This window comes from Nipponia nippon, unplaced genomic scaffold, assembly GCF_047370975.1.
Source record: "Nipponia nippon isolate SJK-2023a ecotype South Korea unplaced genomic scaffold, ASM4737097v1 scaffold_28, whole genome shotgun sequence".
In the NCBI taxonomy this organism is placed as follows: domain Eukaryota; kingdom Metazoa; phylum Chordata; class Aves; order Pelecaniformes; family Threskiornithidae; genus Nipponia; species Nipponia nippon.
In genome coordinates, this window is record NW_028262345.1 from 340,042 (window position 1) to 363,220 (window position 23,179).

Sequence of the window (23,179 nt, forward strand, 5' to 3'; positions counted from 1 at the left end):
AGCCCCAAATTCCCACTTGCCAAAACCTACCGACTTGACCGGGGGCTAACCCACCGGGCCTTTCTCCTCCTCCTCCTCCTCCTCGCCCCGGCCACACATCCAGCTCCCTGGCCCCTGGTGTAATCTTCAGGCACGTTTCTGGTCCTCCCCGCTCCCCTCTCCCATGTCCTCCTTCCATTCCCCCAGCACCAGGAAGGGAACGGAGCGGTCCCGGCTGCGCGGCTCTCCTGCCAAACGGAGGTTAATGGTCCCCTCTGGGGTAGGCAGCTGTAAAGGACAACTTGTTTCTCTATCAAGCAGTCAAATATAGAACAGGGATGTGAAAATTCAAAGTTCAGACCCTGCTGATGACCCATCTGGGAGGAACAGTACAGTTGCCGAGGACAGAACCCTTTCTCCCTGCTTTCTTAAGAAAAAAAAGAGCAATTAAAAATTGAAATATACTTAAAACTGGAAAGCGAGCTCTTAATTACGGCCTAACGCATACGGCATGTTCCAAATTACGGCCAGTCGCAGACACCTCGCTGACCGCTGTTACGCAGCCTGCCTTGAGAACGGACAATTGGCTTGGAACGGAACGGTAGCTCGCTTTCCCCAGAGACCAGCCTGGTCCCGAGCGTGCCCAGCTCCACCTGCGAGCAGCAGCCCGTCTCCATCACGCTATCCCGTGTATATTTACGGAAGGAGGGAGAATTTAAAGCCTATGATAGGTGGTTTTTTAAAAAGGGAAACCACGACAATAAAGTGAACGTGTTTTCTGCCTTCAGCAACAGCTTAATTTCAACTCAGCTTCTCCAGATGTACACCTAAAGGCAGCTGACAATTTTAATAAGACAGAAAATTCAAAGTATGATTGAGAAAATCCAGAATTCACCAGTCGGAGCAGTCTAGCGTGTCTGACTCTGTCCTATTTATAGTCATCAAAATAACCAGAGATTTAGTCAGAAGCCTGGAACTTCTTTAAAACTCTCAAAAGTGAAAAACCTAATAAAAATCCAGACTCCCAGCTACAACGTAGAAGACAGATTTTCCCTTATTCTATACAAGAATCCTTTTTCTCACGCAAAAAACGTGTCCCACACTGACCACGGCTGGCCAAACTGCTCCTGAAGGCCTGAGGAACCTCAAACCCCATGTTTTACAAAGAATAGCGGTGTGAAAGCAAAGCCGCGACTCTAGCTCATTGGCGTTCCGAAGAGAATGGCAGGAAATGTAAAATACAGAAGACCAATTAAATCCTATTTGACAAACTCCATATGGAATGATTTTGTTATCTCAAAACTGAAGAAAACACAGGAAATAAGGTTTAAAAAAAGAAAAACAATCCAGTGCCCAACCTGCCTCGCTTCCTAGAGAGCATCAGAGGGATTTGTTGAGTGAAACGAGCTCTGGGGGTTGAATAACTCGTTTTATTCCATCCCAGAGGCAATCACCAACTGCTCTCCTTGAGTCACACACCGACATCGAGCTCCTCCGTACCCTCAGCCGGGACTCAAGCTCTCTGCTTTTGTTTGCCCCGGCTTTAACACCGCACGAGGGCTTCTGTTCGTGAGGGTCCCGCCTTCGGGCGCGTTTTACATCACCTGTTATTGTTCCGACAGTTTCGGCAATTGATGCACTCCGAGGGGTCAGCCTGCGGCACCGCTGTGTACATCCCACCGCCCTGCAGCAGGAAGGATTACAAAAATAATAATTAAAAATAAAATAAAATAATAATAAAAAAAAAAAAAAATCAATCGCTATTCGAACACACAAGAGTCACCGAGAAGGTAGTTCGGCTCCAGCTAGCGCCCCAAGTTTGTTTTCAAACGTATCGATCTCCAGATCCGTGCCCCGTAACGTGGCACGGCAACACTGAGCTATTATACAAAGCCAAGCGGAGGGGTTTTGCCAGCATGTGTGTCAGAGAAAAGTAAATAACTGCAGCTTAGACAAGTATGCGGTAATTTCCCTGGTCTGTTTTCAACTTAATACACTCAGGTTTAATTTAATAAACACACTGTAAATATGTTTATTTTTAACGCTGATGACAGACATGAAAGCAAATTGCTGTTCATTAGCAAACCGTGCCCATTTGGGGAGACAGAGTATTAAATTTGCAGGGCTGATGTCACAACATAAACCCATCCCACTTTCCTGTAATTACTCCGATTAGATCAGTTTACTTCGCTACACTGATTTTTGAAACATTTCATATTTTTACAGATGGGGTAATTCCTTAGCCAGCAATGACTCTGGGTGAGAGGGATTTTGTGTTGTTGGTTTTGGCTGAAGGGGCCGTTACAAGCGAGTAAAAATGCCCAGATTAACACATACCTCATTGTTAAGGACTAGGCGGACACCGATGCGGGAGCCGCTTGAAAACGGCGCTGCGGAGGTGGGCTACCGCGCCGCGTTTCGGGAGGGGAGCCAGCTCGGGAAAGCTCACCTGATTTTTGAGATTTCACCTGGTAGGTAGCTTCTAACAATCCCTATTTCTGCAAAACCAGGGCTTATCCTTACGGTTTTTGAGGCCGCTGAGCGCAATAGGGAGCACTGAGGAAATGCCTAATTAGTCTTGATTGCCATCCTGGCCAGTTTCTCTCTTCCTCATTTAGCCCAATCAATGAAACAATAAAGAGAGTCCTAACGAGGATGGGAACATCCTGTTCTGCCTCGCCTGAGCGCCAGTCCTGGTCCTGCCACGTGGGAAGGGATTGCGTGACTCAAACTTTCTACAAAAGGGAAAAAAGGGGGGAAAAAGAAAAATCCCAACCCAGTCAACCATTCGCAAGGAGAGAGCGGCATTGCGCGTCCCATCTCGCGGCACAGGGGAGCGCCGAGCATCGAGACCTGTGTTACCGCATGTGTATTTCCTTCCTTCCAGAAAAAGATTTAAAAAAAAAAAAATTAAAATAGGAGGGACAAAACATCAATGCAAGGACCCCAAGCTTTCTCACGGGTGAGCTTTTGAGCACTGCAAAGTCTTCCCTTCCTGAGGGCTCGGACGGTTGGAGACTTTTGGAGAGTTTCACCCACTGGGAGGTTGGACAGGTCCAAAAAACCAGGATTTGGGCCTCGATCGCTCTTGAAAGCGACCAAAAACCGGCACTTCTTGCTACGTGAGCAGACCAAAGACAGAATCAGGTGAAGAACCAACCGGCCTGGACTCAAAGCTGGAGTTAACTCAAGTGGCAACTACTGTGCAAGTGCTAATTTGTTGTTCTATAAAATGAAGTGCTTGTGTTCAATTACTAACACAAACAATAGCCCCCTTTTTTTTTTTTCCCTCCAGAAACAGCATGGGTTATTCAGACTTTTGAACTTTTTCTTTCAGTTTTCCTGGGCAATGTTCACAGTTTTTAGTAAGTTTGAATGCAAGCCATCTGTTTCCATAGACAATAATGAAATCATTATTCTCTCTTGGAAACGGGACACACTTCAGCAAATGAAGTATTTTTCCACAGCATACAAAGGCTGGATCACAGACTTAAATTAGTTTTTAATTTTATTTTAGCTTTCAAAACAAAACAAAAAAAAATGAGCCTGTCTCAACAGTCACAAACAAGGGACTGGGGAAAGGAAAAAAAAAAAAAAGACGACAGCGTTATTACGTCGCTGCATTTCAAGACGTATGGGGCATTTTATTTTATGGAACCTCCTGCTACATTCATGCTTTGCTATAATTAATAGCATTGCTTAGAGTTACAGATCTGAAACAGGTGGGGGAAAAACGGGTGATCCATAAAGCTGCAGAATAAGCAGCTATAATTAAATCTATTTAACTTGCAGATTGAGAAATACCATATGTACAAGTATCTCAGCCCAGTACTGAAGCATTCTCAGAGCTTACATGCTGTTAGGAGGAGGGCAGAGGCAGATTTCCCAGAGTAAGTGGAATTCTTGCTGTCATCTGATATTCTCAAATGAAAACCATGATGTTTGTATCAGAAATATCAGCCCAGTTGCTTCCTCTGGGATAAGTAATTTAGTGGAACTGGCTGTTATCAATGGATGAGTATTTCCCCCACCCGAATTAAGTCTGCTTCCACCAGCTCCGAATAAATCCCAAGGTCTAGGCTGAGCCTTCCCGCTGGAAGAGCTTACGTTCACAAGATGGTGGGGATGTTCGTAGTCCACGTGCGTCCCGGAGAGGGAGCTGGTGTGCCCTGGGTACAGCCCAGCTCCTCCGTTCATGATCCCGTTAACTCCGTTAGCCACTTTACGATGGATATGCGGACAGCCATTGCCGAGGCCGCCGTTGGCGATGAAGTTTCCGTGGATGCTGCCGTTGACTCGGCTTGTGCCGGGTAAGGTCGTGTACTCAATCATTTGCCCGTTGATATCCGCCCCTTGATAGAGATAGCCGGGAGGGTCATATTCTGGAAGAGACATTATTACCGAAAGCGTATTTATTGCCAAATGAGAACTTAAATGAGCGTCTCTAAGAAACGAAAGAAACTTTTTATTTTCTCTGTCTACAGCTTTTGTAAATTAACTGTAATATCGTAAGTGCTTAGTATACAAATGTAGAAATGGAAACCAGCCACATCCTGGAGAACAGACCGGGAACGTGGGTCTGAAAGGGCTCAGCTGACGTCAGTCACCACGAAGAGCGTCCTAAAAACGGGCCATTTGTATAATCAATAGGCCCTCCGCTATCCGCTACGAACTACTTCCAGAAAATATGTCTGGGCCGCAGCTGAAGACACTATCTTATCTTGCAAGAAGTTTTGTTTCGTTTCTCTTTGTCAGAGAGTAAGGACGTTTAAAAATAACCACAGGCTGTGGAAAGAGCAAGGCTGATTTATGCATTAGGAGCAGAAGAGACCCCGCTAGCGCAGAATCGTTTGGTGGGTACCGAGCACCTCGCCAAGCGTGCTTACGCTCCAACGCGGCTGCTGAAGGCTCCTACTTGCAAACCGGCAGGTTTTCCTTGTTAACACCTCTCTAAAGGACTCGGACGTTGAACTGCATTTTACTGCGAAGGGACTGAGAGGTAACAAGGGACTTGTCCTCCGTGCTGCAAGTTCTTTTTCTTCCCAGATATACACGAGAGAGGGAAAGATCCGGGGTTTAAGTCTCCACATTTTAACACGCGCTTACGATTACACACAAGTTCTGCCACCGCCATCACCAGAAACCTATGCAGGTGCTCCAAGTTAAACCGAAGCGGAAGAAACTTTGCCCAGGAATTTCTTTGGGTGAAACTGCAGCACAACTGCGCAGCAACGCAGCCGGGCGGCGAGCGTCAATGCAAAGAAATGGAGACACAGCTGCTCTTAAAAAAAGAAAATAAATAAAACCACATCTTCACCTAAAGCACACCTCGAAAGTACAAGTCTCTAAATAAACGCCAGTCGGCTTAGAACAGGAAACCGCTTCCCGTTCATAAAATGTAACATGAACGTTACTAATTTTGCTCCGATAATATTTTCATCGGGAAAGGAAACCAGAAATAACTCACTCTGCATGGCGTTTTGCTGACGGTTCTTCCAGAGGCACATGGCAATGAAAACGATGAGAATAAGGACCATCACCCCAAGGACGCAGCCCACGATCAAGTACAGCATGTCGCTGCTCCGAACGGGGCCGTTGGAAGGCCCGGCTCCGCTTCCCCCCACCCGGTCGGGGGGATTCGGCGGCGTACTCAGGTCCTTCACTGGATATTCGGATGCTCCCGGCGTGCGTTTCACTGGATGAAATAAGAGACAAGTACGGGTACGGTCGCTAAATGCGCTTTCTAAATGTGTTTTTTTCCATTGCGAAATGAAAACGTAAGTACGGCCGAGTTAGAATCCTAATGCCTCAAAAAGAAAGCTTCCAAGTCAATATTAAAAGCTGTAACGAGAAGGCCAACTACTATTGGGTAATAACTATTTGCCGCGGAAAATGGTTGTTATCCAGCTTGCTAACCCTCTCATTGAGGTCACTCGAAACTTTAACGAGCAACTCGACATATGCGTGGCCAGAACCGCGCTAGCTCCCGACTTGAAAGAGCGCAAATCTTTCCACTTCTGAGGTCAGGAAAAACCACAACCTGCATTTCTGTCGCCTAACCGCTGCCAGAGGACCTGCTTTTATCTGACGTGAACCCTCCTAACCCCGTCTTCCAAACCATGCTATTGAAGACACCACGAGTTGAACAGAGAATCACTGAAAACGAGATGCTAGTTTAACCCAGGAATTAAACTGACATTCTTTTTCAGCTCAGATTCGTTTCGTTTGACACTAAAAACCCAGAAGAGGTGCCTGGCTTAGGAGCGGGCAGGGAGACACGAGCGCCTCCACGCAGATCTGTTAGATAAGCTGGATCACCCCCGTAAGCCTGGAGGAGACGCATTTTAAGGAAGAGCCAGTACGAACGGCAGATTACATCTTGCCAATTTTAAAATTAGGGAAGAAAGTTACATTCCTTGCAGGGGGAAGACCAACCGTGCGCACCGCCTCGAAGCCCTGCAGCTCCTAGCCCTCCTTTCAAAGGCTTCGCTACTGAGCTAAATGTTGATGCTTCCGCTCCTAGAGGGCTTTTTTCTTTTTTTTTTTAAAAAAAAACAACATTTTTTCATAGCACTGCATTTGAAGTTTACTGTCTGCATTTTCCCTTTACAGCCTTACTTGGTTTTAGAGATTAAAGGAGACAGGAATTCTTCGCAAAATAAATGCGACTGCCATATCTGACACTTCCAGAGAACAGTACAAACTTTGTGCCAGAGGCATGCAGGATTAGCGATGGAGGCAGCCAACATAACCATCAATTGCTGCGGTCTGCACTTATACAACGTGTCACAGAGCCCCGAAGACATAAAACAGACGTACAAATCAATTCTGTCATCTTCAAGAGCATGGTTGTCTCCTAAGGAGAGGCTATCAGCACAGTAAAAAAAAAAAAAACAACCCAACCCAGAACAACAATACTATCTCTCAGGCCAGGCAAATCTGCAGAGCTTTGCTAAGAGCCTTTCCTGGGAGTGCAACGTATCAGCTTCCATATGTTCAAAACAATCCCAGCTTGGGAAGACAAAACAATCCTCCAAAACATTCCAGAAAATTACGGGTCTTCGGCGCAGCTGACTTTGAGAGAAAAAAAGAAAAAAAAAAAAAAAAGAAATTCAAGGCGGGGGCTATTTCACGCCACCTTCGCGCGGTCTCGCAGGGGAGCGGACGCGCCGGTTGGGCGCTCACCTTTGGTTTCGCAGATCATCACGTTGCTGTACTCGCTTTCACCGCCTTCGTTATAACACTGCATTTTAATGTCGTAAGATGTTTCCGGCTGCAGGTGATTTATCAAGTGCCATTGCTTCGTACCTATGGGGGGAGGAAAAAAAAAATAAACCCATCAACTGCATTTCATTTACTCGCATGAGCCAGAATTAGGTGTGAGTACGTCGCGGTGTCTTTCTCTATAAAAAGTCTTTATTAACCGTCTATCTGAAATCATTAGACTCGCATTGTCTTGCAAAACAGATTCTCAGAAGAACCTTTTGATGAATAAAAGTGGGGTTTTTTTAGTATTTTTAATTGATTTTTTTTTTTTTTTAAAATCTTTCTCTACAGAAGTCGCTCAACTCAAAAAACAGACATCCAAGTTTCCAGCATCTGTACATTTAAAACCAACAGCAGTTCTGTGCATCTTAAATACCAAACTGCTGAAGGGATGGGTTTAGGAGGGGTTATGCCAGCTATTTACAATACGCAGGGCAAATAACAAGGAAAAACTGGCACAGAAAACAGATTAAAACTTGGGACAAGGGAAAAACTTCACTGCGATAGGGCCCTCTCCCAGTCTGCAATCCCGTAGGATCCCTAGAGACGCGAGGTACCGACCGGAGCTGCTCGTTTTTCGCAGGAAGGATACATCTGCGTTGCTCAACTTAGCCGAAACCGCAAATAATTGAACGTGCGTTTTATTAAACATACTAGGAAACAAAATTAGGCGGCGAGGCTGTCTCTCGCGCTGCCTGCCCCTGCAGAGACGGATCCCAAGCCAAGCAATCTTCTCTAATAGGATGGTTTTGTCATCTCTGGCTCCCGGCCAGCATTTCATTTAGACACCCTCCTGAAGTACGGAGCGCTTCAATATAAATCACTCTCGGTTTTTACTTTCACGGGCTTGTGACAAATTTTAATAAACAGCGACCTTTTATTTTTTTTCTTCTTCTTCTTTTTTTTTTTTTTTTTTTTTTGAGTTTAATTAACTGTTTGAGCGCTCTTAATCCCTCTTGGAAAATACCACCTTGAACTGTTTCCACTGTTTCTAAGAAACTGTCATACCACCTACTGATTTAAGCATTAATAAAAAAAATAAAGCCTGCTCGCCTGGCGGGGGCTGTCACCATGATTCTGTTCAAACGCCTCCGGGACCCAAGGCCCGAAAAAGGGCCGGGGGCAGGCGGGAGGACCCCATCTCGCTTCGGGGGTTTCGGGAAGGGATGCATCGCGTGTCCGAGCTCCGTCCCTCGCACGCCGGGCGTCCCAAGCGAGGGCAGACAAACCCTGGCTGAAGCTGGACCCGGCCTTTCCCTAAATCGCACGTTTTCCCAAGATTCATACTCAAGTTTTCCCCTCGTCGCCCCCACCCCCAAGCATTCCTTTCGGTAATTACTACACCAGGTTTTAGGTTTCCGCTTCAAACCATTAGTGGAACTGGAATCAGTACAGGCACTTTAACTGTCCTCTTCGTGCACCATTAGCAAGGAAAAACATTTAAACAACTGACATCAGACTGCATTTACATTTAAAATTCAATCTCCAGGACCCTTGAAACAGAGAAATTCAGACCATCAGTGCAGGACAGGGCTGATTTTGCTTTGCTTTTGCTGAAAGATACCGAGGAACCATCCGAGTCAAGCCTCGTGCTTGTTTTCTTCTTTAAATAAAATGTGATTTTGCCTGTAGCGGCATTTATAAGGGGAAAAAAAAAAAAAAAAAAAAAAAGCTTTCTGCAGAGTTTTGAATGTCTCGAAAGACAAGACTTAACAGGAAAGGGTAAGGAAAGCCTACGGCAAGCACTTAGCTAACACAGGCATCACAACACTTTTTCCACAACTCACGCAGTCATTTCAAGATAAAATTCCCTGTCAAAACCCCAGATTAATTCAAAGGTAACGGGGGGGGGGGGGGGGGGGAAGCGAAGAACAAATGATTTATGGCAAAAATACCTTCAGTCACATGTTTCTCTACATATTTCACATCAAATGCGCATTTTAATTGAAAATAGCTCTCTTCCCGCCCCCCCCCCCCCCCCGAAAAGCTCATTTAGGGGAGGCACAGTAAAGAAAAAGTTTTAACTTTAAATATTTCCACCAAATGAGTTTCTGTTCCAGGCTCTGGCAGAGCAGAGCAGCTGCTAATGGTTTCAGACTGCCACAAAGAGTTCAATACACACACACACTCGGAAAAGAAAAAAAAAAATCAGAAACAAGCTAATTTCACAGCACGGTGGAGCCCACTTAAACAACTAACTGCTTAGCGTATAAGATTTATAAACACACAAGTTCTGCCTAGCAAAGGCTAAAACACATTTGCAGAGGAAGGTGCAGACGGCGTAAGCTGCTTTAAAGCAATCCTCCGAGCTGAGACTCTTGATCTTTAATAGCTTTATAGTGTGCAAAAGCTTATGTCACGCATCAAAGTACTACGCGGGGTATTGTCTAGCAGAGGAAAATTTTCAAAATAAAGGCCCGTTCCTCTTGTAACTGAAATAAATGAGGGGAAAAAATAATGAACGTCATCGGGACGGAATGAGATCACTACGTTTACTCAGCCCAAGCAATAAGGACATTAAGTAAAATATTTTTAAAAGGGTTTTCCACTTCTGGACTAATACAGACATTATCTAATAACTTCTTCCAGGAAAATGATGATCTAATAGGCCCAGGGGAAAAAAAAAAAAAAATAGAACCTGATTAAAAGGCAAAACGAAGCACAAACATACCTGCGTTTGCAGCCTACGACAGCACTTGAGGCTAAAAGTAACTTCCTTATAGCAGGATAAGCAATTCAGAGAAGAGAAGAAGGGCAAATACACCCGAGGTACTACCTAGCTTAGAAAATCCGCGCTGGGGTAAATCTTTTTAAGAGCCAGCTAGTTATGAGTACAGTCTGTAACACGGATGCGCTTCCCCTGGGTTCGATCTCGTTTACGCTGCTTTCTCTTGACTCAACTACTTCGAGCGAAACCAGTTTAAATAGACCTACGCTAAGGATTTGCGGCAGTACAACCAGACAAACTTAAAACCGGTGTTTAGTTCTCAAGTTTCCATGTAGAAGAGGCTTCAGAAGGAAGAAACAAGTTCATGTGTGGGCAGAACTTGACGTTATGTAGTCGAGATAGCTACTTCTGTGAAATATATTGTAAAGACTTAGTTTGGGAAAAGCAGTTTAGATTTCATATAAACACAGCCAACGTGGTTACGCGATGTTCTTCCCCCTCGAGGAGTGTTATTAAGCATGCGTATACTGCACCGTACCCTCCACGATATCCCGCTTGTAGTCACTATCGTTGTCGCTGTCCGTAGGCCGATAATAGATATAAAATCCTTGGATGGGCGTGTTGTTGTTGCTTGATGTAATATACTAAAAGAGAATTGTAAAAGATTGCGTTAGAGAAGAAAAATTTTAATTGAGTCCCGCCAAGTTGTCATCACCGAGTATCTCATCACCTTGAAATATGTCTTTTTTTTTTAAATAAGGTTGCGCAAGCAAGGCGTAGGGGGAGGTTTGCACAGAAGCTACGACAGAAAAGTGGATTATCGACCGCTGCGGATGTGAGGACGCAGCTAAGATGAGCACAACTCCTCCGACCAGTCGAAAAAAGGAGGGTGGCACGGGGAGAAGAGACTGAGCCGGGGCTGACGCCTTCCTCCCACATCACTTTCCAAACCATCAATTAGGGTTTGACCATGAACGACCTGAAAATTGGTGTGATTAATGGAAATGGAAAAGTTAAGACCGTTTTTACTTCCGAAAGAGTTAAGGTCACTCTCAAATTCAGCTCAAGAATATTTTACTTTAAGTTATGCAGCCTCCTGATGAACTAGAGGTTATTTTAAGTTTATTATCCTTAACATCTCTAAAGGCTGAGCTAGCAGAGCAAACTAACACTGGGAACTCTGCACGGTAAATCCTCCAAAGTATACCAGGGGGTTAGATTTCAAAACAAGCGCAAAGAATTTCTGTGGGTTTCAATAAGGACTTTAAAAGTACTTGTTTACAAAAGACGAGGTAACAGGGGAAAGGAAAACGTTTCTCGAACATGAAACCTCCACTGGATGCGAGGGACGACGGGCGGGTTTTAAACGCAGCGCCCGCTTCCAGCCGGGATTGACAAAAGCAGCAGGAATTGCAAGGCAACGAAGCCAATTCGCTCGCGACTCACGGCACGAGCAGGGGTTTGGACAGAGTTAAGCCCACTGGTGCCTCTTGATATGTCTGTGCCAAAGCAGGTGGACTAAGGCAGCTGCGGCCTTTCACCGGCGCTGCCAGTCGGGCTCACATCTGGCGTAACCCGAGGAGGGGGTGCGCGGCGTCCCCAGGGAGCTGGAAGGGGAGAGCGAGGCGGAGGGAAGCTGGGAGACAGCAAACAACCGACAGGGCTGCCTCCCAGGAGGAAAAAAGGGTTTGGAAATGGGGTCAAAAAGCTCGAGAGGCATACGGCCCAATAAGTTACCCAATTCTGCCACACGAGCATGACGCATCTTAGCCCTCTTCTAAAGAAAAAGATCGCCTCTGAGTCTCGGGGGGGGCGGGGAACCACCACTCACTGCTCTGCAATCAGCTCTTAATCCTTGGCTTTTAAGAGCCAAAGCAGGAAAAATTGGCCTGCAACTGTGAGAAGAACAGGAGACAGTTCTACCTACCGTCCATTTTAACATGATCTGAGTGTCACTGATGGCTTCGGTATAAGCAATGTGAGGGCCAGTGATGGGGCGGTTGGAAAAGCGGCTGGTAAATCCGGCTACCTGGTACGGGCGAGACGCGGCACTGCGCGGGCTCTCCCCGTAATTGTTCACAGCAATCACGCGGAACCTATACATCTCTCCTTTTAAGGGAAAAAGCGAGAGAAAGAAGACATTGTCGCAAAACAAGCACTAGAAACAGGATTCGAGGAGAGACTAAACAGATTAGGAAGTACTTTTTGCACAACATCCAATTAGGAAAAAAAAAAACGTAGGACTCATTGCCACAGACTGATGTGGACATCAGAAATATAAACAGCTCCTAACAGCGACGAGGGAAATTCACTCAAGAAAAATCCGAAGCCTGTTGCACACAGAGATGGAAATGCCTGCATCGGCTCGGGAAGCCCCTGAACTGCAAACTGGTGGGCATCAAGGAGACGTTTCAAAGGACGCCCATCGTCATCATCTGCTCCCCCCGCTCTTGCACTCTGTCCCCACGCTTTCAGGGCTGGACACCGGGAGAAACCAGAAATCAGGACAGACGTTTTTCCATTAATGCGTTTTTCTCTTTTTTGCATTCTGAGTGCTTACTAGAAGGACAATTAAGTTAAAAATAGCAATAATACACAACCTTCCTCTCCACATGAACAAGCATTAAATTATGGTGGGGTTTTTTTTTTTTCCACTTGGAAAGCCAGAAACCAACTTGAATTCTGCAGCGAGCTCCTATTCCACCGAAAAAAACCAACAAAACACCCCAAAACCAAACCAAAAAAAACCCCAGAAACAGGATAACGCAAGCAGAAGGTGAAAGGGAACAACCCAAGAGTTGCAGTATTCTCTCAGCAGGAGCACAGCCATCTACGCAAAGGCAACCGTAACAACAGCCGAGGTGAAGGAAAGATCGCTTTTGATACCTGGCTCCAAGTTACGCACTTCCACAGACAGCTTGGAAGGAGAAATGTTATCAGCTGCGATCAGCCAGTCGCTGTTTCGACCCAAGCGTTTATACTCCACTTTAAAGGCAGTAATGGGGGAGCCACCGTTTGCTCGTGGTATCCACGTGACGTAGACGGACGATTCTGATGCTGTGGAGATCGTGGGTCGGTCGGGAGCTTCTGGGACTGAAACGAGAAATTCAGTTACAAGGGGATTAGAGTCGGTTTCCTGTAGCAACTGATTAAACTGATGATTAGATTAGACTTCATGTATTAACAAGGAGAATCTTAAATCCTCCTGTAATAACTACTCCCCTTACTCTCCTGGAAAAGATGCCTGAAGAGCAGAAAAGAGAGGAATCAGTTATTTTATCAATATAATAATCAAAAAAGGATATGATTATGGACTACCCCAGCCCACCTCTACACGCAAACAGAAACGCGTACTAAGTGAACAGGAAAAATTTAATTCTAGTTTTCAAAACCCTGAAATTGCCCCAGACCCAACGAGACGTCAAACCCATCCACGCTAACGAGCGCCGCGTCACCAGAGAAGCGAGAACGAAGAGCAAACAAAGCGTGCAAGGGGTGATATACTTACTGAACTCACTTGAAGTTACAGACAGCAGTGGAACAGAGAGAAGGGAAAGAGGGCGTTAGTAAATCTGGTGACAACCATTCTGACGACCGCCGAGAGCCGTGAGGCTTTGCTAAACTAGCTTGTGTTCATCATTAACATGGAGCCCATCACTGGTGGGAGGAGGAACCGAGCAAGGAACAGCAAGCCGGCGGCTTTGGGGGCATGAAGCTGAGCTTTGCAGCTGGGCACACGTAAGGTCTCCCCTTCCGTGGCTCCTCTGATATTTAGCACTGTCACCTGCATTATTAATAAACCTCTCCGCTCCCCTGTGCTTTTACCCAAACTTCAGGCACCAAATTTGAGGTCTCAGCCCCTGAGTAAGTTTGCCTGGATCAGGCCAATGAGTTCAAAGGCTGGGGTGATAACAAAAAGGACTATAAACATGCTGGTTTTACTGGAAACCAGGCTAAAAAAAAAAATCACACCTACTGGGAAGCGGTTGTATCCTCTTGCCATCACAAATAAGCCCATCCCTGGGAAGCCACAGGAAAACATTCAGAACCGATATAATCCACTCTGAGAACTTAAAACTCCGACACAGCCATTTCCCATTTCCCCTTTTCCTCTGGATCTTTCACAGTGGAAGAGAAAACCAGAGCATTTAGCAAAAAGCAACCCCAAGTTTAAAAATGAGCAGCGAGAACGTGAGTTGCACGTGAAAGACTTATTTTTTTTTGAGAGCCACACGCGCAGGCAACAGCGTCCTTTGAACTATTACACGTTCGCTAGATTAGGGCATGCGTTTGCTAAATTCAAAGCTTCAAATACCCCACCACGGATACCAAAGTCTGTAAGAAACGCACTGCTACTCGGTGACTTAACATCGCTGTGGAAACCTGAGGTAGGTACTTGAAATGCTAACTGACTGGAATAAGCCAACCTTTCCGTTAAATCCCGACAGCGTGAACTATGACCTTTTACTCTGGAAACACAGAGAAGAACAGAAAATCTGGCAGGTATCTGACCTCACTCACAGAAGTCCCACAAGAGAGGAAAAATACGTGTCTCAAAGAGGCCTCAGGAATAAACAGGAAATAAAGGAGGTAGTACAAGCACCGAGAGCAGTAATAAACACAAGTTAACTTAGGTGCATCTGTCTGCAACACAACTTTAGCACACGGATCATGAACGATCTCTACACCTACCTCCGCTGTGTCGAGACGGCTCTGGAAGGACAACACCGAAATTGTTCGTCCCTTCGTGAACGACGGGATGTTTGGGAATGCCTACCGGCGGAGACGGAGCCTGCGTGTTTTTCGAGGAGGACGTTCTTTCTAAGAAAGAGTCGACAGACAGGACATCAGCTCAGGGATTGGGTAAGAAAATGCTGTTTGTTGCCTCTCACAATACTCTCACTCCACCAGATCACTCGCTACGGCGCCAGGGACCAAAGCCCTGGCTCCAAATCACCAGCTACACAGTCAGGACAGCAATTCGGGAGTTTCTTCAGCGGAGCAAGAGTGGAGACTTCCCCCATCAGCCCAGGGCCTCTTGCGCTGTGGGTAAGGGACCGTTCATCTGCAGTACTGCACTTTGCGGTGACGCCGCTGGCTCCTGCCCGGGTTTCAAAGCCCTCTCTCATCACAAAATGGCAACAGGTGGTGAAAATGGCACACCAAAATCCATGTCTAGAGAAAGAGGTTCAATAAAAATGCTATGGAAGCTGGGTTTGGCCACAGCCAGACCCAGGATACCGGGCTGAGCGGACTTTTGGCCTGTGGCAGTACGTATGTATCATGGATTCACCGATTTTACGAATGCATGACAGTAAAATTTTAAGCTCTCTGGTTCTTGGACAGCAGTATGAAGACCATCTGACTGTTTGTACGCTTAAGAGTACAGCCACCAGTGTCCAAGCTTGAAAGAACAAAAAAAAATTGCTTTGCTTAGAAACGCTCTTTTGCTTGTCGCTGTCTGCACGCAACTATCAAAACAGCTGGCTTCTGGTCAGCTGAGATATTGCGACCGAGGTGGCTGCAAAGCAAACCAGAAGCAGTTTTGTTGATACATGGAAACTGGACGGTGCAGAGCGTTTCTCTTGCCATACTCTGAAAACCTGAACAAGGACAGGCCGCTCCCTGACTTAGCTCCTTTAAGCAAGGGGAACCTTATAGTATAAATCTTAATAATCATCCCAAAAATAATATTATCAAGCTTTTAAAAGCTTTTACTTACCAACAGCACTGGCAACGCTCAGGAAAAGTTTGCCCCACAGCTATTTTAGTTATTAGAGGCTGCTCTTTAGCAATTTCATTGCGGAGCATTTCATACACAGCGTAGCAGACAACACAGAGTTGATGTAATTTAAATAAATGTCCTCTCGAAAGCCTAGGACACAGGGAACATTGTGCTGCACCTACCTTTGCTGGTGCGAAACGTCAGCATGGCAGGCTGGCCTTCGCCAGCAGCGCTCCTCGCCACCATTAAAACCTCGTACAGGCTGGAAGGCTCCAGCTCGGTGAGCCGCAGCTCGTTCTCGCTGCCAGGGACGCGCACCGTGTGCCAGCTTCCCACCGCGCTGACGCTGTCGTCCAGCTGCACGGGACGGGGAGAGAAAGCTCAACATCAGCAGTGAATCGCATAGAACTCGATTCAATACTCAAATCCCTCATCACGTTCACACACGAGCACCCGAAGAACCTCTGTCACTTGCCAAAACTCCTGTTTTCCTATATCTACCTATGGATCGTCTCCAAGTGCTTCTGCCGCAAATCAGCACTATTGCAACGACCTTCACGGTGCTCCTTCGATAAACTCGCCTTATTTTCCCTCTCCGTACACAGGCACGCACTTGTTTTTGGAAAAAAGCGCTCATTTTCACTTGTGGCTACAACCAGCAAGAGACCAAATGATTTTAAAGACTTCAATCAGCCTTTCGCTGGCAGCGTGTGTGACATTAAAGGGCTGGACCCAACACCCTAATGAGAAAGATATGTTCCCTGAACTATCCCAGCTTTTCCTGTGCTTCAGCGTTTTAAAAGATTTATTGGCTAAAATGGGCAACAAAAAGTATGTCTTAGTTACTTCTCGAGGCTGGAAAAAAAAGTCAGTGGGGAGACCAAAGATTTGTTTTTTATTAATGCCTTTTTTTTTTTTTTTTTACGCTTTTTAATTTAACAGCGAAATCACCAGCTCCGTTTAAGAAAGGAAAGAGACTCGGGGTAGTCTCTTAATGCTTGACCTTTGCGGGAAAACATTACCCCAAATCCCAAAGGAAAAGACAAAGATTCTACCAAAAATAAACTACTAAACAATATAAGACTTTAATAAAACATGGAAGGCAGATCTAAATGCTGTGGATTATCAAAGGTTATATCAGAAGTCTTCGTTCAAGTATTTTCTTCTGAAGCAACCACTCTTCTAAGGCTTCTATTCCCCCAGCTTTTTTTTTTTTTTTTTCTTCCCCTCTTTAAAAGAGGGAAATCAATAAAATAATTTAATGGCACAAAGAGAACACCGCCCTAAAAAAACAACGGTAAACTCCCTAGCGAGAAACGCCTGAGTGAGCACATTTAACCTGGAAAGGATTGTTATGAGCGAAGGGTAAGCATCAAAAAGGTCAAAGAAGCATTCAAAGGTTTCGGTGCTTACGTGAACCAACCACCTCTGGATGAGAAATTGGATCAACAGACTTTGGCACCGGGTTTTCAGGAACTAATAGGTCAAAAATCTGAGCGTTCCCTCCAGGCAAAGACAAGATCAGGATGTAGAGGATTAAAAAGCTTATGAAAAATAAACCAAACAGCTTTGCCATGCAGAAAGCTCTTTCCTTGGAAGAGCGGGCACAGGCATTGCTTGGTTCTGATTGTCATCAAGAGAGCTCGCTGGTGACACGCCATTTTTAAGGACGTGATAGGTATCTGCTGAGGAAAGTTTAGTTCACCTTGGTATTTGAGAACTTCAGTTTAATGGTGTCTCTTTGGGACGCCGAGTAGCAAACTCTGACATATAATACTACTCAGCTTCCCTTCTGACCTCAAGCGTACCCACCAGCTTCAAGCTTGCTCACACGAATGCATTTTTAGCGTCATCGATCTTGTGTACAACACGCCCCGGAGCCTCCGTAAAGGGAATAAAAGCCCGGGCTCCGCTGAAGAAATCTCACGTAAAACTACAACAGCGTACTTGCGACCAGCTTCCATCATCCCTAAAACGAGCTGCCTGTGTGGCCACGGTGACGTTGAGGTTCAACTATATTCTGTATTCTCTCCAGCCTGACACCACATTCTTGTTAATGCCAGCGCCGCAACAATTATTGGTTCCTTGAGGAACCTAAACCAACGAAATCCATTTGCTGCCGCGCACCAACGCTACGGAGAAACGTTACCTTGCGGTATTTGACAAAATAGGCGTTGATGGGCAGGCCCCCATCCCTCCCCGAACGCCAGACGAGGTTGTACATGTCCGGCTTCGGCGTCTGCGGGGGGCTGAGGATGATGGGGGCCTCGGGGGGAGCGGCAGCGTTCGAGGCCTTGTCCGTTGCAGCTGCATCCAAGGGCAATTTTGTGGGAGGCGAGCTTGAAGACGCCGTTGCTGCAGCAAAATCACCGTCGCTTTCGTCGCTCTGGGCAATCTCCACAGGAGCCATTTCTTCTGCTTTCGTGCCGGTTTCTAAAGGAACTGGAAAGGGAGGAGTCCGGTTACATCTTCAAGATGACGCACGTTTGCCCCGCGCAGAGGGGACGCTAAATCATTTAAGAGTGTCATTTCCAAACAAGCCCTGCTGCAAAAAGCCAGTTCAAGAGCTGCCCACACAGACCCGAGCCCAGCACCAAGCTGCGCCCTTGCGCGCTGGCTGTTTTTTCAGGGCAGAACAGCGTTTTTTGGGTTGGTTTGGGGTTTTTTTTTACAGTAGCAAAGAGAGAAAACCTGAAACGCAACGTCTGCAGGCACGGTTTGACTAGTATCTCCAATAAATTAAGTAGTGGCAATGCATGTTAAAAGAAAAAAAAAATATATAGCTACACTCATGACACAAACGGAGTAATTTTAAATTAATTGCAGTTGTACAAGGAACTTTTCATGGCCTGAACTGGCGTGCACACAAGAGGACATTCTCCTACCTCAGTTTCTGAGGTTTTAGCTGTAATTTCGATCCGCTTTGAAAGTTGCGTGACTCGACTACTTCATTTGAAAATTTATGCTGAGCATAAACTCAGTTTACAGGCAGATCTAACATGCAATTTAATACCAACGCATTTCTAGAAATCCTGCTCCAGCCTCCTCCATCCTATTTACTTTGCCTAGCATGAAAAAAAAAAAAAAATATATATATATATATAATATCAGCAGTTCGAAAGAGGCTGTGAGACAAAAAAAAACCCCACTGTTGGGCCGATGCAGGCATCATCAGCATTCCAGGAAGGAAAGGGGCGGCAGGTTGGCCATCTGAGATTATGCAGGACAAGTAAACGTCAGCGCTTAAAAGGCGAACGTTTAGGGAAGCAGCGCAGCTCCTCAAGGTTGCACGCTGCAGCGGCGGGACTGCCAGATGTTCTTAGCCCCGTCCGTCCTTTCAGATTTGTGTAGGTTTATGTTACGTGTCGGGGTCTGGAAAGGGAAGGGAATGAAGGGAACTTGGTTTACAAAACAAACAAATTCCTTGGGAATGTAAAGCCTAGGCACTGTTAGCCGGGCTGACTCAGATTCCTCCAAACCTCCATTAAAATACCAGCAGCAAGTGTGGCTGCTATTTTTGGCCACTTTTTAAAAAAGCTGGGGAGGAAAGTTCTCTTTTCAAATTGAAGACACGCTCTCAGCAAGCATTCCTTGTTTGTGTCTTCCTATTTATTTAGCAACGCCACAAAACCGGGAGATGGGAAGAAGGGAACAACGCGGGGAGGACATCCCCAAAGCCAGATGGAGTTTGCTTAAAAACGTCAGACGCCCCCCCCGAACGATCTCCCAGCGAAACGGTATCGGCGAAGCAGTAGGAAAGGGATATTAATATTGGAAACAAATGCTGTACCCGCTCGAGGAGATGGACCCGGAGGATTTGTGGGTGGGCACGGCAGGGTTTGACGCCTGCTGGCATGGGGAGAACGGACTCTTGCGCGTGGAGAATGAGTTGTGGTTTAGGCTGGTGACAGGAGACCTGCAGTCATCGCTGTGTTTATTGCTGTGAGAGGGGAGGCGTCAACAACTGGCAAGTAGTTTGTATTTTTGCTTTGGAAAACAACCCCCGGGTCACAATTTCCATTAAGCAATGCGGATCTAAGCTCTTTTTGCTAGGTTTCTGGCATAATTGCTACCCATATAAACCAGCACAGCAGACTTCTCTTTGCTGCTGTGTCATTATGCAGCTTTTTTCGGCTGTCGCTTTTAGTGCCATCCCGTTCCCCTCAGCCACTGAGGCTTGCTCTTCTTCCTCGGCTTCCCAGCCCCACTGCGACCCACGCGCAGCACCGCGTTGGGTCAGGCCAAAGGCTGCATGCCTCCAAAATCCTGCCTCCGACAGCAAGCAGAGAAGGACCGAATGGCCCAAATTTGGGCGTCAAAAGAACGTATTCGTAGCTTTTACTCGCATTCTCCATAATAACCAGTATTTTACAGCTCGCTATCGTGTCTCCCCTTCAGCTGCCTCATTTTGAAGGTAAAAAGCCCTCACCTTTTCAGCCTCTCCTCCTGCAGGAGCGATTCCACACCCCTACGAACCCACCTGCCGTGTGTCACAGCACCTTTTCCAGTTCTTTTACACCCTTCTTGAAACAGGGGCGCAAAGACGCAAGCAGATTTCAACCCGCTGGCATGCCCCGGCTTTGCATTTTCTCTCCGCTGCGCAAACAGGATCGCATTCCCGGGCCTTGCGTCCCTGCTCCTTAAGCAGCCGGAGGATCCCCCCTCCTTAGGAGGGCTCCACACACCTTAGCGCAGGCGGGAAAAGCACCCCGAGAATCTGAAGGCAGCCCATCAGTGAAGCCACCCGCGCCTGGGCAGTCTTTCAAACCGCCCCAAGGCTCCTCAGAGGTGCCTGGCTTCTATAAAAGCCAGCTTCAGCCTGCTCTCCGCTCCATCACCTACCTACCTACAATAAATGCTACGCTTTCTTGTGTTTTATCCTAACCTGCCTGCTACTCGGACTTCCTGGAGTGTATTTTTCTATTTCCATTAGATGAAGTTATTTTGGAGAATTAACCCTGTGTTTAGCAGCCCTGCGAAGCGGCTGCCATGCATGCAAACACCACAACTGCCTAAAAAAGACTAAAAATGAGCGCCGTGGGTATAGGATCCTAAGGCTGTCATTTTCCATTTTGGTGGTTTCTCACTTTGATGGTGGCTTAAGTCGCCCTGCCCGCTTTTAAGACCATGCAATGAATCACGTCGTGGAATAGATCCAGCAGAAAGGAGGGGGAAAAAAAAAAAAAAAAAAAAAGATACATTTTTCAGCCAAATAAGCTCTCTTACTGTGTGCTTGTAGTAGGAACAAGCTGCTGAGGCTGAGCGCTGCTTAAGTTGATCCTGCTACCAAAGAAACGCACTGGAATGACAGCGTAAGTCATTGAGGTGCTTCGGAAGTGTTACCTGGCACGAATTCTTCATTAAAACATCTCCATGTTCGAGCATGTCTTTTGGCACGGTCGGGAACTGTTCTAAAGCCCTAACAGCTCCCAGAAACTACTTAAAGACTTTTATATCAAAACCAAATGCCTTAACCACCCTCTGCACCATAATCGGCAGCTAGTACGACATATTAGAAACCGATAAAAGTTAATAAACAAAACATTAAAATTGAACTTACTGCCATAAAATTCTGAGGCAAAGCAGGGGGATTTTTCTATTTGACACAGACTGGGTTCTGGGATGGTATTTAGTTTTGTGTTTCCACTCAGTAAGGTCCAACAATAACTTATTTATAAAACTACATGATGAGATCGCTTTCTTGAGGTCTTTCGTCCTCTGAGTGAACCTTTAAGCATCTTTTCAAATTATTTACACGAGTTTTAAGCTCCAACTGGTGGTAACGAAGAACTTCAAATATGGGGCCACATGCTGAATTCCACCGGCCTTAAATCCCACGGACGCTCAGCTAAATTTACTATGGCAAGATGCTGGAAGAGGTGAGAAACTCACTTCACTTCATCTAATGAAAAATCCGTATCTTAGTTCTTGTGAAGGGAACCTGGGGGAGCTTAAACCCGTTATTAATATCACCTACTATTCCAATGGGAAGAAAGGAAATCTCTCTTTCCCATCTTGCCTTTCGTGTAAGAGCTGTCTTTCCCTAGTAGCAATTTCAAGAAATAAAAAAACCCACCCTTGGAGAGTTTTTATCACGTATAAGAATGCGAAGCCCACGCAATACACGTGGCCGTTTCTCCTCTGCCTACGAGGGATGGGAGAAACTGGTCGACAAAGACAGCTCAGACTCCTCTGCCTCGTTCCCCAGGACCCCCACGCTACCAACCTGCCGCTCATTTCTTATTTTGAGGCGTTTCTCGCCTAAATCGGGGAGCCGACCGTGCAATTTTGCGCTTCAAGCTTACCAACTGTAAGGAAGGCTTTTGACACCACGGAGCCGTGCTCGTTGATGGCTTCGCACGTGTACTCCCCGGCACGCTCAGGAGTCACGTTCCTGATGCGCAAGGAGCTCGAGCCCGCTTGAGACACGGAGAAGTAGGTGGGCTCCGCGACGGCGCTGCCCGGCATTGCTCGAGGAGGTTTCTGCGGTTTTGAACCAAGCACCTGGGAAGGGTGGCTGGGAATAAGTCCTCTGCTGTCGTACCAACGGATCACGGGAAGGGGTAGGCCAGTGGCATTGCAAGACAGCGTGACGTCCCCACCGTCCGTCACAGCGATGCTTGCTGGTGAAGAGACTATAACTGGCCTAAAGCCTTTGCCTAGGGGGAAAAAAAACAAACCCAAAGAATGAATTTGGCTAAGGAATATGATGCTTAATGCCAGAATGAGTCCATACAATTAAAAAAAAGTCACGCATGCTTCTTTTGAACCATTTTAACGGTTAGCTCTTCTCTAGACAGCCTCCCCAGACTTCCTGTCCAGACCGAAGAGAGCAGCCGAGATTTGGGCTTAGGGAAGGCTGATAGAAAGCCACACTCAAACCACACTTCAAATTTGCTAAATACCGAAGACTCGGCTGTCAGCGAGGAATGCAGTGCAGGCAAGACCGGCTTAGTCCACCCCACAGACAACCAAGTCACAAAACATCGGCTCAACCAGCCGCCGCGCAGCTCACGGCAATCTTAATCGGTACAGGGAAGGTCAAAAGCTTCAACTACGCACAACGGGGGGAGAACAGGAACAGCAAAGGTCCTGCCAATGTCCTTGTGCTAGCAGAAATCAAGTTCTCTAGGTATCAGGAAGTATCTTCGACTGAGAAGTGATCAAAAAGACTATTGGTACCGGCTAATCTGACACAGGGGAAGCGTGCGCTAACCCCGAATCCGATGATCGTCTTGTGAACTTGAGGATACGGAACAGGCATAATTACTCAGCGGCCAACACTGCTAAGACTACCGGTTCATGAAGCACAACAGGACCCTGATTCTATTTAGGAACAAATCGTGTCAAATTCAATCATAAACCGATTTAATCGCAGCTGGTAATCTAGGTTTTAAACATCAAGTAACCACGCTACCCCAGAAACACCTACATCTCTTAATATTCAACTGAAAGCACCTTCTTTGTAAGATTTGCTACAAACAGCGGTCAGAAGCAAATCGATACATAATCTAGGGGGAAAAAAACCCAAACAACAGAAT

The 23,179-nt window shown here is 46.3% G+C and overlaps 1 protein-coding gene across 4 annotated transcripts in view; it reads right to left on the bottom strand.

Moving 5' to 3' along the window:
- Positions 1-23,179, bottom strand: part of CDON (cell adhesion associated, oncogene regulated) — a 54,977-nt gene that overhangs the window by 5,705 nt on the left and 26,093 nt on the right. For all 4 annotated transcript variants that reach the window (XM_087763454.1, XM_087763455.1, XM_087763457.1 and 1 more), the window contains exons 8-18: positions 21,944-22,297; positions 17,788-18,080; positions 15,821-15,995; positions 14,606-14,734; positions 12,800-13,006; positions 11,841-12,022; positions 10,452-10,557; positions 7,165-7,287; positions 5,447-5,674; positions 4,087-4,361; positions 1,584-1,663 (exon numbers count right to left, since the gene is read on the bottom strand). In XM_087763454.1, coding sequence (XP_087619580.1) covers positions 1,584-1,663; positions 4,087-4,361; positions 5,447-5,674; positions 7,165-7,287; positions 10,452-10,557; positions 11,841-12,022; positions 12,800-13,006; positions 14,606-14,734; positions 15,821-15,995; positions 17,788-18,080; positions 21,944-22,297 — 2,152 coding nt within the window. The remainder of the gene's footprint in view (positions 1-1,583; positions 1,664-4,086; positions 4,362-5,446; positions 5,675-7,164; positions 7,288-10,451; positions 10,558-11,840; positions 12,023-12,799; positions 13,007-14,605; positions 14,735-15,820; positions 15,996-17,787; positions 18,081-21,943; positions 22,298-23,179) is intronic.